Source organism: Colletotrichum abscissum (assembly GCF_030869225.1).
Source record: "Colletotrichum abscissum strain IMI 504890 chromosome Unknown Scaffold_39.1, whole genome shotgun sequence".
Taxonomy (NCBI): domain Eukaryota; kingdom Fungi; phylum Ascomycota; class Sordariomycetes; order Glomerellales; family Glomerellaceae; genus Colletotrichum; species Colletotrichum abscissum.
In genome coordinates this window covers 104,693-118,514 of record NW_026850309.1, presented here as the reverse complement: position 1 = coordinate 118,514, position 13,822 = coordinate 104,693, and the positions used below count along the sequence as shown (strand labels likewise).

The following is a 13,822-nucleotide window of genomic DNA, read 5'->3' as shown; positions in this document are numbered from 1 at the left end:
GCAGGAATTTATGGGCCGCGGCAGCAAACAGACGGCTTGCGACGTGTGAGTCATTGACTTCAGACCGGCTCCAATCGGCCAGTGGCCAGCCATTGGTAAAGAGGGAGACGGGAGAAGGGGGAAGAGCATTGAGAAAAAGGGCTGGGTCTGCCAGTCTGATCAATGGTGCGTGTTTGTCGGTCGCCTCCTACTGCGTACTCCTCCCACCAGGCCCCCGCAACAAGACTGGCGCGTCAAGGTACTGGGTACGCGAGCCTTGCCACGCCGCGGCCCATCACTGGGGACTATACGCAGTATACCCATCTCTGGAACCCGAACTTTCGCCCGATGGAAAAACTCTGTCGACATCCATCAAAGAAGGTCCTTTTGCGGCTTGTCTTCCCCCAAAGAGAACTGAATATCGTGTAAGTCCGCTCACCAGCAGCCAACACCTCTTCAACTCGACCTTTTGTGTCCGCTTGACGTCGCTCTAGCCCAAGCATGGCTGGGCGTTGCTTCGCCATGGATGCAGAGAAAGGGCGCTTGCAGCAATATTACAGATGCAAATTTTATTGCAATCTTACAACAAGGTATCGGGTACCAGGTCTATCGCGAGACTGTGGGCAATGGTCCGTGCACGCACAAGTACCTCTGGATCCATTCCCAAGTCGAGGTACTTTGTCCACGCCTTCGGCTTTGCCCTCGCGACTCATGCATGTGTGAGCCCCATTGCCCCAAACCTCAGGCCAAGGTTTTTCCTTTTTTTCTTTTTCTTTTCTTTCACACCCCAACCTAGTGCTTGCAGCTGCTGCTTGCTGGCGCTGCTTGCCAGGTGCTTGCTTTTCTATACGGTTTTAAGGCCGCATCTCGGCCTTGCGGGCCCTACCAAAGCTCCATCTGCGCTGCGACTCATGCAACTTCAAACATCAAACTCGTACTTTGTAAGTCCGACAGCCTCGTTGGAACATGGAGGTGGCTCACCCTCACCCTCGAACTTGACACCACCACTCCCTGAGACTGTCACCGCACTGTTTAACTCCATTGTTTTGCATTACTAGAGGATTGCCGCAGTACATATAGACGCTACCCTGCCCTCGAATTCCGCACTGTTCAACCTCAACCCTTTTCTTACCCATCCTTTCCTCTATTCTACCCTCTCCCTCGTCAAGGGATCGCTAGAATTATAATTTCAATAGCTTATTAATAAGCTAATATTATTATTTAAAAATAAGTAACCTACTCTTATATATAAGCGCCGGGAGTCTTATTATTATAAAAATAATAATAAATATATTAAAATATTTAAAAGAGCTTTTTAATAAACTTCTAATACTATTTAAAGTAATTATCCTCGAGCTATAAGAGGAAGCTAAGGTACTATATTAATACGGCCCTATCCGTCTTATTAATATTAATAATACCTTTTTTAGTATAGAATATATTAATAATACTCTATAGCTACGTTACTACGCTTTATAAATTATACCTAACGTTAGTAAGGATTCTAGTATTATTTACTAAGTATTTTATTAAAGTCGTTATTATAGGGTTAGTTTAGTTATTAATATCTTAATAAGCATTTTAACTTAACTTAGAGGCTCTTATAGCTCTTAATTAGAGGTTTTTAAGGGACTTATAATTAGACTTTTTACTTATTATAGGCAAAGCTATTATAGTTAAAGCTATAGTACTACTTATAAACCTCGATAATAAGTAGTTAATAATATAATTATCTTTTTCTTATAATAAGCTTAAAAAAGTATCTTAATTTAAGTACTAAGTAAGTACTATACTATTTTATTAAAACTATATTCTTATACTTATGACTTAAAAAGAATTAACTTTCTTCGATAACAAGGTACTCAGAGACTATCACCGTATGTATCCTATTTCTGCCTCCATCGCGACGCCCAAGGTTTGGCTGCCCATCGCACTGCCAATTCTCCTCGCTTTGGGCAGCGTGCAGAACCCAGCAACTGACCCAGAGTTCCCAACTAAACGTAAGAAACCAAACAAAACCCAAAGAGCTAGCTACACGACTCAATCAACTGGCACGCAAAGCACGCCATCAGACCGAGATTCAAAATAAAGATTCAAGAGAACGCTTGTCCGACTTGAAAGGCTGCACTCCAGCCACTGAGACGGGCACTGAACCCGCATTCTTTACACATTTGCAATGTGTCCCGTGGGAAAAAATCGTGGGCCTCCCCCCCTCCTCCCCCGTTCCAGCCTCGCCCAACGCATGGAGTTCATGAACCACAAGTGTCTCGCAAGTTCGCATCGCACCCTTGGTTGTCTCCGATGTCGTTCCCTTCTCACCCCCTCCCACCTGGCCCCCCTCCCATTCCCGCATTCCGCCCGAGTCGGGGTCTACCTCCGATCGGGTGCCACTCCGCACAGTCGCAACTTGAGCACGACCTGGAAGAAATGTTATTTTTCCTGCAGGGACTCTCTCTGTCTCGCGATGTACGTGTCGACTTGATTCAGCAAAGGCCCCCCCCTCCATCTTTCCGCTTCTCACGTGAGGGAAGTATATACTATCTTATCCTTCCATACCCTCCATCGTCAATCACGAGCCGACGGGAACGACGTCGCGGCAGTAGGGACCCCTTGCCTTTTTTGCGCGCCCCTTGTCTTTCCAGAACTTCGACGTCGATGCAGGCAAGGGACGCGTTGGGCATTCGTCTGATATGCCGCACACTGGGCACACACTGGACACACGCACACATGCACAATACACGCTCCAAGTCGGGGCCAGCTTGCCGGACCAGCCTAGACGGGAACAATCGCGTGTGTCGTCATTCATATGTGCAAACTAAACTGCCCAGTGGGTGAGTAAGGTAAGGGTATCGTTGTATCCTTCTTTGCCGATGCGGACTGATAGGGATATCCGTACTGCGTAGTCAGTTATTACTGCTGCTGCTGCTGCTGCTGGTTTGGATTGTTAGACGGTCTCTGCGCAATCACATGGCAAACTTCGACAATTTCTTTGTCATGATATTCTGCCTTTTCCTCATTTTTGACCGGATATTCCGACTACGAATACAACCTCCACCCCAAGTGCGGTTACACAAAACCCCCCATTGACACCGGTATTGTATTCGGGAAGAGGCCTCTATATGTTCAAAGCCCATGCTCTCGACACTCCCTTGCACATGTTGCCCCAACTCTTCCATCTCCCTCCGTCTTGGGCAATATCGTATAAAAATATCCCCTGCTATGGTCCTTGGTTTGATCTGATGGGGGAAAAGATGTGACGGTCTTTAGTCCAGATCAGATGAGAGAAGGAACATGATTTTTCTATCCGGTAGTAAATACTCCCAGCCATGATGCCGATGGATATGTAAAAGTGGTCTCATGACATGTAGTACTTGGGACCCTCGCCACCCTGCGGGACCTGCCAGTTGATATCCTGGTTTGGCGCCTTGATGTCGCACGTCTTGCAGTGGATGCAGCTACAAATGTAAAAAGTCAGTAAAACGTCCTCTCGTGATAGGATACCTGCAAAGGAAACGTACTTTTGCGCGTTGATCTGGAACCGCACCCCGAGCTCCTTGGTCTCGTCCTCAACATACTCATACACGCCCGCCGGACAGAACCGGTTCTCGACGCCCTTGAACTTGGGCCACGTCTCCCGCGTGTGCTTCTCCCAGTCCTTGACCTGCAGGTGCACCGGCTGGTCCTCCTCGTGGTTCGTGCCCGTGCGGCTGACGCTCGTGAGGATGTCAAACGAGATCTTGCCGTCCGGCTTGGCGTATTCGATCTTGGGGAACTTGTCCGCGCTGCCCGTCGCCGCGTGGTCCGGCGTCTTGTGCTTCAGCGTCCAGGGGACGCGACCTTTCAGGACGTACGCCTCGAGACCGGAGTAGGCGATGCCGCCGTACAGGCCCAGCGGGGTGTGGAATGAGGGGCGGAAGTTGCGGACTTCTTTGAGTTCTTTCCAGATGGAGGATTCGCGGAGCTTGTCTTCGTAGTCATACAAGAAGACGGTGTCGCGCGGCTTCTCCTCGGCCTCCTCTCCCTCTCCCTCCTCCGCTACCGCGCTGCTGCTGGACGACGAGGAGAGTGCGTTGAAGGCGGCCTCGGCGGCGAGCATGCCCGACTTCATGGCGTTGTGCGTACCCTTGATCTTGGGTAGGTTCACGAATCCAGCCGAGTCACCAATCAGCGCGCCACCGGGGAACGCGCACTTTGGGATCGACTGGAACCCGCCCTCAATCAGAGCGCGCGCGCCGTATGTGAGGCACTTGCCACCCTCGAGGACCTCCTTGTACATGGGGTGGTGCTTCATCTTCTGGAACTCGCCGTAGGGCGAGACCCAGGGGTTCTCGTAGTCGAGCGCGACGACGAGGCCGATGCTCACCAGGTTGTCCCCAAAATGGTACATCCAGCCGCCGCCGTACAGGTCCTTGGACAGCGGGTAGCCCATGGAGTGCGTGATGGATCCCTTTTGGAACTTTTCCGGCTGCACCTCCCACACCTCCTTGATTCCCAGCGCGTACGTCTGGTGCTGGCTATCGCGGCGCAGGTCGAATTTCTTAATGACCTGCTTGCTCAAGCTGCCGTGACACCCCTCGGCAAAGAGCGTGCAACGCGCGTGGAACTCCATGCCGCGCTCAAACGCGTCCTTTGGCTTCCCGTCGCGGCCGATACCGAGGTCGTTTGTCGCGACGCCCTTTACGCTGCCGTCAACCTCGTTGTAGAGCACCTCGGAGGCGGCGAAACCAGGGTACACTTCGACGCCGAGCTCCTCGGCGCGGTCGCCTAGCCACTTTGTGAACTGGTTGAGCGAGACAATGTAGTTCCCGTCGTTGTGCATCTGCGGAGGGGTCGGTAAGGGGATCGCGGCCGACTTTGTGAGGAAGCGCATGCGGTCACCGCCGGCGGGTGTGGCGTACTCGAAGCGGTCCGGGTTGTCCTCGGACAGCCAGTCCGGGATGAGCTCTTCAATGGCCGTAGGCTGGATGACGGCGCCCGAGAGAATGTGGGCGCCCATCTCGCCGGCCTTTTCGAGGAGGAGGACGCGGAAGTCTTCGTTGCCGGCTTCGTTGGCGAGCTGCTTGAGTCGGATCGCGGCGCTGAGACCAGCGGGGCCTGGAGCGTTGAAGGCATTGTCAGCTCAATTGGGATCCAGACACAAGTTGTATAGCACGAGGGCGTTGGGGGTGGAATGGTTCCGTACCGCCGCCTACAATGACAACATCGACCTCATCTGCTTCACGCTCAATCGTTGCCGGATCGAATTCGTCGTCCTCATTGCTTCGTCGTGTCCTACTCGTCGTGAAAGTGCGTGCGCCAAGAGGCCTGAAGATCGTAACGCCCGCAGAGCCCCGTGTAGATGGTATCCTGCCAGTCGTGCTTCTTGACTGGGTTGTTGAGCTGGTGGTAGCCGTGGTGGCGAGTCCTGCTTGAGCGGGACGTGTAGCCCGGAATCGACACCTTGAGAGGTTGCGCGTGCTGCGCTGAAGACTCCTCGCGAGAGGTGACGCCGAGGTATTCATCTTGGCTACGGAAATATGTGCGCGAGCGTATGTATATGCTTGAGTTGATCGTGTCGTAGATCGGGACTGTCCCTTTCTAGTGAACCGGACTACCACAAGGAACGTCCAAGTTGGCGTGGGCGTGGTTTCGCTCCGTTCGGTTCCCTCGTGCGCTTTGAGAGAGGGAAGCCGAGGGAAAGCTAGTGACGCGGGCGCAATTGGTGTTTCTCTCACTCGACAAAGTCACTCTGTGGTTCGTCAATTAGGCAGTGGTGTGGTTGAAGTCTAGCAGCGGAACCTAGAGAAACAAGAAAAAAAATGGCGGCGGATCTTTTTCAATTACAGTAGACGGCACACTAGGGATCTTGACGAGCTTCGTTCCCTCCCCCCGTCTCTAATACGTAATGCGAGGGGTGGTCAAAATGCTTGTAACTTGCCGCCCACCAGCTCGGGCCCTGTGGTTTCCTGTGGGTGGTGATAGCCGAGAGAAACCGGTCGATGGTGTTTGGACTCGGTCAGTACTTGCACAATACAGCCATCTGTAGCCCAACCAGCAGGTAGACCCTCGGTATCCTTGGATGCTCTTTTTGCAGCTGAAAGGTACCTGCGTATCAATGGCCGGGAGAAGCCGAGTGACTTCAAGCAGGTCAAGTAACCGTCGGACGCTGCAAAGAGTTTAACGTCTGGAGCGCCGAGCTGCAATTGTCCAATCACCGTCTGCAAATTTCAAATGTGAGCTGGGTCCCTCCGATGTCGTTTCGGCTGCAGGGGCAGCTGTTGCCGTCGGCGTAGCCTTCATTTTGGCCGAACACAATTGCGAAGTTGAGAACAAGACATTTGTGGGTGCATTCACTCTATACAATTTTATATAATTACTGGGCACAGTCAGGCCATGCTCACATGACTCTAATGACGCTGTCGTTTTGTTTATACACCTTCAAGCGCTATCAACCTTGGGTTCGAGTCGGCGCTATTGTCTTTGGTGTCGCTGCATAGCTGGGAGGCACATCTTCCTCTCTGGTACCCCAATCACTCTCCTTCGTGCCGACGGTCAGCTCCAACACACCGCCCTGGTAGAAGAACTCGTGGTTTATCCAATTCTTCGTGTACGGTTTTCCGTTCAGGGTGGCGCTTTGAATGTAGATACCCTCGGCTAGTTCTTTGTCATCCTTTGCGACCTTTCGGATAACAGCGGGCTTAGGGCCCCGGCTCTTGAGCCGCACCTCGGGGAAGAATGGCGGGATGACGAGGTACACGTCCTGCCCCGCGACGGGGAAGAACCCCATCATGGCAAGCGCACTGAAAGCGCCCATTGCACAGTCATCATTGCCAGGGATGCCGTTGATCGTGGCGTTGAACTGCGAAGGAATGTAGCTCCGTGTGGTGCGCGAGCTGAGGCCGGGTCTACCCGCATAATGGAACTGGAACACCGTAAGGAACGCCTGTTCGTTGCCCATGTAGACAATGTTGCCGCTGTGGTAGTATTCGAGCCTGTCGACAAACGCATCCCGACCTCCCATCAGCTTGATCAAAGTTGCCATATCCTGCGGTGCGAAGAACGAGTACAGCCAGGGTGAGCCCTCGTATGTCGCCTGGGCAGTGTCGAAGTAGCAGAGATGCTGTTCGGTATTGGGCGAACAGACACGCGTGTTCTGGTACGTAAACGAGCCATTCATCAACTTCGGCATCAGGAATCCCATATACTTCGTCCTCTCGATCTCCTTCTTGTCCTTGTCTTGGATGATGTCCTCTTGGGCCGGATTCCAGAGGTTCTGCCAGTTTGCGCTGCGCTGCATGTATTTCTCAAAATCTTCTTTGTGGCCGAGTCCCTGGGCCATCTCGGCGATGCAGAAATCGTCGTACGCGTACTCAACGGTCCGAGAAATAGACCTGCTGTGTGGTCCGGTCGATACTTTGTCCATATGATCCTGTGCGATGTATCCCAGACCAAACCAGCTTTGCAGATTGCCGCGGCCTTCGACGCCATAGTGCTGCGGGGCCACTGAGGAATTCATGTTAAAGACTGTTTCGTTGTAGGAATCCTAATCACATACCTTCGGCATCAGAGACCACAGCCTCATATGCGGTCTTCCAGTCAACCCCGTTGGTTATGTTCTTTAAGTATGCGTCTGCGATCACGATATCCGCGTTCGATCCTCCTTGGCTAAACCCCTTGCAAAAAGACATTCTGCAGTCTGGAAGCTTTCCAACAAATCTGAAGATATCTAGCAGTGTTCGTACCATCTGTGTCTGAGCTTCAGGATCTATGATCGTCAGAAGTGGATGCTGTGCTCGGAATGAGTCCCAGATGCAGTAGAACGAGTCAAAGTACGGTTCGGACGACTCCCACAACGGGTTTTCGCCAGTGTAGTTCTGCGGTGACAGCAGACTGCGATATAGACCCGACCAGAAAACAGTCTTCATGTCTTCACTGACGCCTTCCGTGCTAACACCCACCGTTGAGAGCTTTTCAGCCCAAGTCGATTCCGCAGCACGCACGCTACCGTCAAAGTCGAATTTGGGGATATCCCTCTCGGCATTCTCGCAGGCTCTGTTGACAGAGATAAAAGACAGGCCGACTCTGGCGAGGATCTGGTTATTTGTGGGACGCTCAAATTGCAGCCACGCGCCAGCGGCGCCGGTAGGATTGTGAATGCCACGCGTGAACTCGGCTAGATATTTGTCTGTCACGCGCGGGTTGTCTCCCTCGAAGACGCCAGATTTCCGAATAGGGGCGCCCTGGAAGTCGGCGCAGAAAAATGCTCTGTAGCTGCCCTGACCGAAAGAGGGTCTGAAGGTGCCGTCACCAACGACGCGGCCAGACTCGTACACTTGAATGCCTCCGCTCGATCTGCTCTGGGCAATGTCCGTGAGGTCAATGAGAATTAAAGGGCTACTCACGACTTCAACCGTGTTGAGGTCCGCTGCGTTTTCGTAAGATACGGTATCGTTTGGTGAGAAGTTGAAGCGGAAGAGAGTTGTCCGTTCCCCTGCCGTCATCTCGGCGCCAACAGTATTGGAAATATTGACAGCAAAGTAGCCTGGACGGGCCACGACAGAGTTGTTTACGCGCCAGAGGCTTCGTGATTCTGTTGTGAAGTTGCAGGCCATGTAATCATCATTGGGGCATCCAGGATGAGGGAATAGAGGGAAATTGCCTAGAGAAGGTGACTGTTCGAACGTAAGTAAGACGATATAGAGTTGGGCCGATAGAATGAGTAATTCTTACACCTCCGGTTCCTGTTTAGATCAATCAGCATTGTGATCAGATAAACAGATGTTGTGGTGACGTACCAGAGTCATGTAAATGGGAGAAGCCGGTAATTTTGGAGTTGTCAGATACCCAGCCAGCCGCATTCTCGGCTCTGGAGTCCGTGTCTGCACAGGCTTTGGCCATTCCTAGTGGAAATGTCAGAAAAAGTTGTGCGCCGTGATCAAAGATGCCGTATCACTCACCATACGGTAATGATGCACCAGGAAACACATGGCCTGATGTTTCGTCAGATGTATACCAGAGTATATTAGGCAACCCGACTGACCTCCGTTGGTGGTTCCGATTAACGGATTGACGTATCTCAGTACGGCTCGCTGTGCTCTGAAATCGGACTTGGTGCTGATTAGGTTGATGAAGCCTCGTGTTCCGGAGAGAGGCCACCATAGGACCAAACAGATGACAACAGCAGCGAATACCGCCAGTCGAACAGGTCGGGACAGACCGATGGCTGGGACGAGGAGGGCCATCTTGGACTGGAGTCAAAGGTCGCCGTTCGATTAATGACCAGCAGCCACCAGATGCCCTTAAATCAAGAGTTGAAATAGTTGAACAGAACTTCTGCCCATCAGAATGCCTCCAGGGCCGGACGAAGACTAGCTCGCCGAAGTGATTGATCTGCTTATGGGGTCATGGGGATGTGACCTCAACAAAAATCTGGCGATGAGTTAGTGCATGTCGGTGAGGACTGCCCGGATCACACCAAACCAAAAGAATTGTAATTGTCGATAAAAGTGGTGGAAGTTAAAGGTTGACGATGAAGAAGTCAGAGCTGCAAACTAAGTGGAGACGGCTCCTAAAGGTAGACCAAGGGGATAGTCGAGTGTCTCTGGCCTGACGTATGTACGGATAGCTGGTTGGAGCTTGGTAGGGATGGATGACATTCCTTGGTGTGCGATGCAACTTTGTTCGGAAAGTGACGACTGACGAAATGAACAACAATTCCAACTTCAGCTGAAGTCTGAAGTCAGGCAAGTCTCGGCAGCTCGTGCTTCGCTCCGTTACTTTGGTTCGAAGCGGATTCATGCAGCAAGTGCGAACGATAATGATGAGATTTCGAACGGTTAAGCTCGAAGCTTCAAGGCACATGCCGCGGAAGGGGTAACAGGACACATGTCGAGAGACATGTGGGCAGGCAGTCCTTGTTTAAGAAGCCCTCCGCTACTTAGTTTCGTCCATGACAATTCACCCGATGGGATGGATGGATGGGGGCAAACAAGGGTTCTATTTTTTTCTTCCCCTACGAATACCGTATTACTCCATGTCTTTCCGCCTCCTGAAATGTCTCGCTCTGGAGCCACCAGCCCAAAACGGTAACCTTGTCGACGCCAATACGCAGTAGAGTAGCTGGACTACCAATTGACTTGATGGATCGTCTGCAGCTGGCCGGCCCTTTTTTGAGATGGCGATACCTATTGCCTTGGGGATACAAGCTTGGCACCCATTTGGATTGCGGAATCTCTGCTCCAAAGTCCCAGTCTGGCTAGGGCTGAGGGGGGAAATGGGTCATGTAGGTGTCGAAATCTGGCCCGAATAGCGTACCATGTCGTGTCTGCAGGATGAAGCGACGCCAAATCAAGCAGGTCTGACGGGCTGATGAGCTGAGGTAGCACAGCTGCAGAGCCTGATCAGTGATGGGGGCCGCATTGCAGTAACCTTGCCTTGAGCTGCTTGAATTACCAACCTGGTCATCACAAATAAGGTTAAATGTTAGTGCAGTTTGTGCCGAGTCGCCGAGTCAGCCGTCCACAAGCCATTTCTCACAGTAACGCCGCCAGAAATACTTCTAATACAAGTACTCCGTAGTGTAGAACACTCTGTGACTCCGTCTCCAAGACAAAGAGCCACGTGCTCCGAGTTGGCCCCTTCCACAACGCACCGTTTCTTGTGATCATCTTCTCCTTTCCCTGCTCTCTTCATCGGCATGCCTTCATTCTCACACTGACGCTCCGTGGTCCAGGACGTAGTCCGATTTTCTGTAACGGTCAGGTCCATTATAGCGCAAACTTTCTCGTTTGCTGGCCTCGTCACATATCCTGCGACTACCTCAGAAGCCGCGCATAGATCATCCCGACTTGGCTCTGGTTTCCAGTGGAAAGTTCAAGCGGACTCTTATCCGCGCTCAGTTCCACCACGAGCACATTCTACCCAAGATACATCAACAGAAAGCTTCTGGAACATGTCTTCGCAGCAACTTTTGTTCGAGCAATCCGGTCCGACAGCGCGGTGGACCTCTCTCCCCCACCCATCCATCTCATACAATGCATACTGCGTCTTCCTTCATCGGAGGATACCTGCCTGCGAACCACCACCACAATGCACGGCGCCGAGTGGCTGCCGTTGGGCTAACGTTACCGTCTCTTAGCTGGAGATCCAACAGCTGCATCAAGGCGGAGAACCCTGTTCCTCCATCCTGCCATCCTGGCTCCAACTGCCTCGATTCATTCTTGACCTCTCCCACCGGCTATTCTGGAAGCTTGAGTCGGGGACAATCCTTGTCTGTCAAGAAGCGTCAGGGTCCCATCAGCGTTTGAGAGCCAGCTCATACCGACCATGCCTATCTATTTCCACTGCCTTGTTGAAGCTCGCCGGCGCATTCAAAACACAATTCGTGGCCTGAGCTTCGTGGACAGTCTGGGCTGCTCGATGCTAAAACGTCGTGGAAGCCCATGCACTCTCTTTCACAGACTTGAGCGTTGGTTTACTTCAACCTACCCACCTCACCCGGAATATCTTCTTCGTCCTGGTCTTTTCCCCATTCTCGTCCCCCACTTTGACGTACTGGCAGACTTGCGGTGGGCACACTAACAAGCAAAACGACATCATTTCCTCCTGCAATACGACAACGTTCTCTTATTAGTCTCCATATACAACGTTTCCTCCCCCGCATCTTGATCATCTCCCCCGCTCATCATCCAAGGTCACGCGAACTGTAGTTCATCCTTGGATCAGAGGAACATGAGGACCCGGACAGGCACTTGACCAACCCCTCTCCGGCTCTTTTTATAATGATGCCCTGTCCGCCGAGGGCCAGGCATCGCGACGTCCGGCGGTCGTGACCGCAACCTCGTTGGAAAAACACCTTTCCATAGTCATCATGGCCCTCTTATACGGCCTCGCCTTCGCCGGCCTGGCGGCAGCTAATCTCAGACCCAACTGTCCTCACTTCACCGACTACGCGGCAACGCTTCACGAACCCTTCTCAGAAGGCGTCCATAAGCTAGCCTACCAGCGTCCCCCGCCAGAATGCCGCACGGCCAGTTATCCCGAGGTCGAGAAGACCATCACCGAGATGAAGGCTCTCGTCAAAGATCCGGACCTCTATCGTCTCTTTGAGAACACGTTCCCGAATACTCTTGACACTACCGTCGCTTGGACCGGTGCTGCCGAAGATAATGCAGACGAGGAGCTCAGCTTCATCATCACCGGCGACATCAACGCCGAGTGGCTCCGGGACAGCAGTAATCAGTTGCAGAGCTACCGCTCTCTACTTACACGCAACTCCTCGGCCGGTTCCCTCGCTGCTCTATACCGCGGCGCAATTAACCTCCAAGCTCGCTACGTCCGCTTTGCGCCTCACTGCAATGCCTTCCAACCACCAGCGGAATCCGAAATAGCCCCCACAGACAACGAGGCCGGCGGCGCGTCAGATCACATCTACCCTCAGTACCCGACCTACTCCTTCTTCGAGTGCAAGTACGTGGACCCCCCCCCCCCCTCCTTTGTCCCGGCCCGTCCCTCAGATCCTCGAAGCCCCGTCCAACTAACACGACACATCAAGATACGAGCTAGACTCCCTCGCCGCCTTTCTCCAGCTCTCCCACGACTACCACGCCGCCACGGCGGACAAGGACTTCTTCGCCCGCTTCAACTGGTCCAAAGCCGTCGCCGTCCTCCTCAACACCACAGACGCCCTCCGCACGGGAACCTACGCCGCAGACGGCACCCTCAACCCCTCCCCGGCCCTCTTTGAGCGCCGCGCCGTCTCCGCCTCCGAGACCTTGTCCAACAGCGGCAACGGCGCCCCGACCCAGGCCGGCACGGGAATGGTCCGCAGCTTCTTCCGCCCCAGCGACGACAGCTGCATCTACCAGCTCTTCGTCCCGGCCAACATGATGTTCGCGCGCTACCTCAACTCGTGCGCCGAGATCATGGACGGCATCGACGCCGGCCTCGCCGAACGCATGAGGGAGTCGGCTAAAGTCGTCCGCGAGGGCATCGAGGCGCACGGGAAGACGACGCACCCCAAGTTTGGCGAGATTTACTCGTACGAAGTCGACGGCTTCGGCAGCCACAATATCATGGTCAGTCCCTCCTCCCGACCTCACTTACACCCCCCCCCCCCCCCCCCCCCCACCAAAACCCACCCTACCCTCCTCATCCCCCTCATAACAAACCACCACAAACCCACCAACCCCCCCCCCCCCCCCCCCCCACCCCCCCCCCCCCCCCCCCCCCCCCCCCCCCCCCCCCCCCCCCCCAAAAAAAAAACGCCTTTCTTTGCATTGATCTAATACACAACCCCAGGACGACGCCAACATCCCCTCCCTCCTCTCCGCCCCTCACTACGGCTACCTCTCCGCCTCGGACCCAATCTACCAAAACACCCGCCGCTTCGTCCTCTCCACCTCGAATCCCTACCAGATGCGCGGCCCCGTCCTCAACGCCACCGGCGGCCCCCACATCGGCCCGGGAAACGCCTGGCCCATGGCCCTCATCGCCCAGCTCATGACCTCGGACGACGACGACGAGATCGCCGGCGGTCTGCGCCAGCTCGTCGCCTCCACCGATCGTCTAGGCCTCATTCACGAGTCTGTGAACAGTCACGACGCTTCCAAGTGGACTAGATCATGGTACGTGATTTGTGTTTTTTGTTATTGTTTTTTTTCGCTACGAAAAAGTCGTGGCAAAAACGCTGCGCTTATGCTCCCTCACCCTACCCTGATATAGGACTGGGATTTTGCTAACGAGGCATCTGTAGGTTCGCATGGGCGAATGGTCTCTTTGGACAGATGATGCTGGATCTGAGAGAGAGGAAGCCGCATCTTCTTGAGAGAAGTTATCAGTAGAGCGGTCGAAATGTTGCTACATA

At 53.4% G+C, this 13,822-nt stretch overlaps 4 protein-coding genes across 4 annotated transcripts; 2 read left to right on the top strand and 2 right to left on the bottom strand.

Moving 5' to 3' along the window:
• Positions 1–539: 539 nt before the first annotated feature.
• CABS01_12638 (uncharacterized protein) lies at positions 540–1,037 on the top strand (the record flags this gene model as incomplete). The annotated part of the gene is made up of 1 exon (XM_060545991.1): positions 540–1,037. One exon carries the CDS (start codon positions 540–542, stop codon positions 1,035–1,037), a length of 498 nt encoding a protein of 165 aa, XP_060396222.1.
• A 2,297-nt stretch (positions 1,038–3,334) lies between these two features.
• On the bottom strand, positions 3,335–5,480 carry CABS01_12637 (electron transfer flavoprotein-ubiquinone oxidoreductase; the record flags this gene model as incomplete). The annotated part of the gene is made up of 3 exons (XM_060545990.1): positions 3,335–3,434; positions 3,498–5,073; positions 5,162–5,480. 3 exons carry the CDS (start codon positions 5,478–5,480, stop codon positions 3,335–3,337), a joined length of 1,995 nt encoding a protein of 664 aa, XP_060396221.1.
• A 926-nt stretch (positions 5,481–6,406) lies between these two features.
• CABS01_12636 (glycosyl hydrolase family 92) lies at positions 6,407–9,200 on the bottom strand (the record flags this gene model as incomplete). Its single annotated transcript, XM_060545989.1, has 6 exons — positions 6,407–7,461; positions 7,514–8,630; positions 8,689–8,699; positions 8,754–8,858; positions 8,916–8,948; positions 8,999–9,200. The coding sequence occupies 6 exons, from the start codon at positions 9,198–9,200 to the stop codon at positions 6,407–6,409; spliced, it is 2,523 nt and encodes an 840-aa protein (XP_060396220.1).
• A 2,504-nt stretch (positions 9,201–11,704) lies between these two features.
• CABS01_12635 (uncharacterized protein) lies at positions 11,705–13,799 on the top strand (the record flags this gene model as incomplete). Its single annotated transcript, XM_060545988.1, has 4 exons — positions 11,705–12,426; positions 12,512–13,034; positions 13,258–13,583; positions 13,712–13,799. Coding segments are annotated over 4 exons (1,659 nt in total), but the record flags the coding sequence as incomplete, so codon positions are not given.
• Between the last annotated feature and the right edge of the window lie 23 nt (positions 13,800–13,822).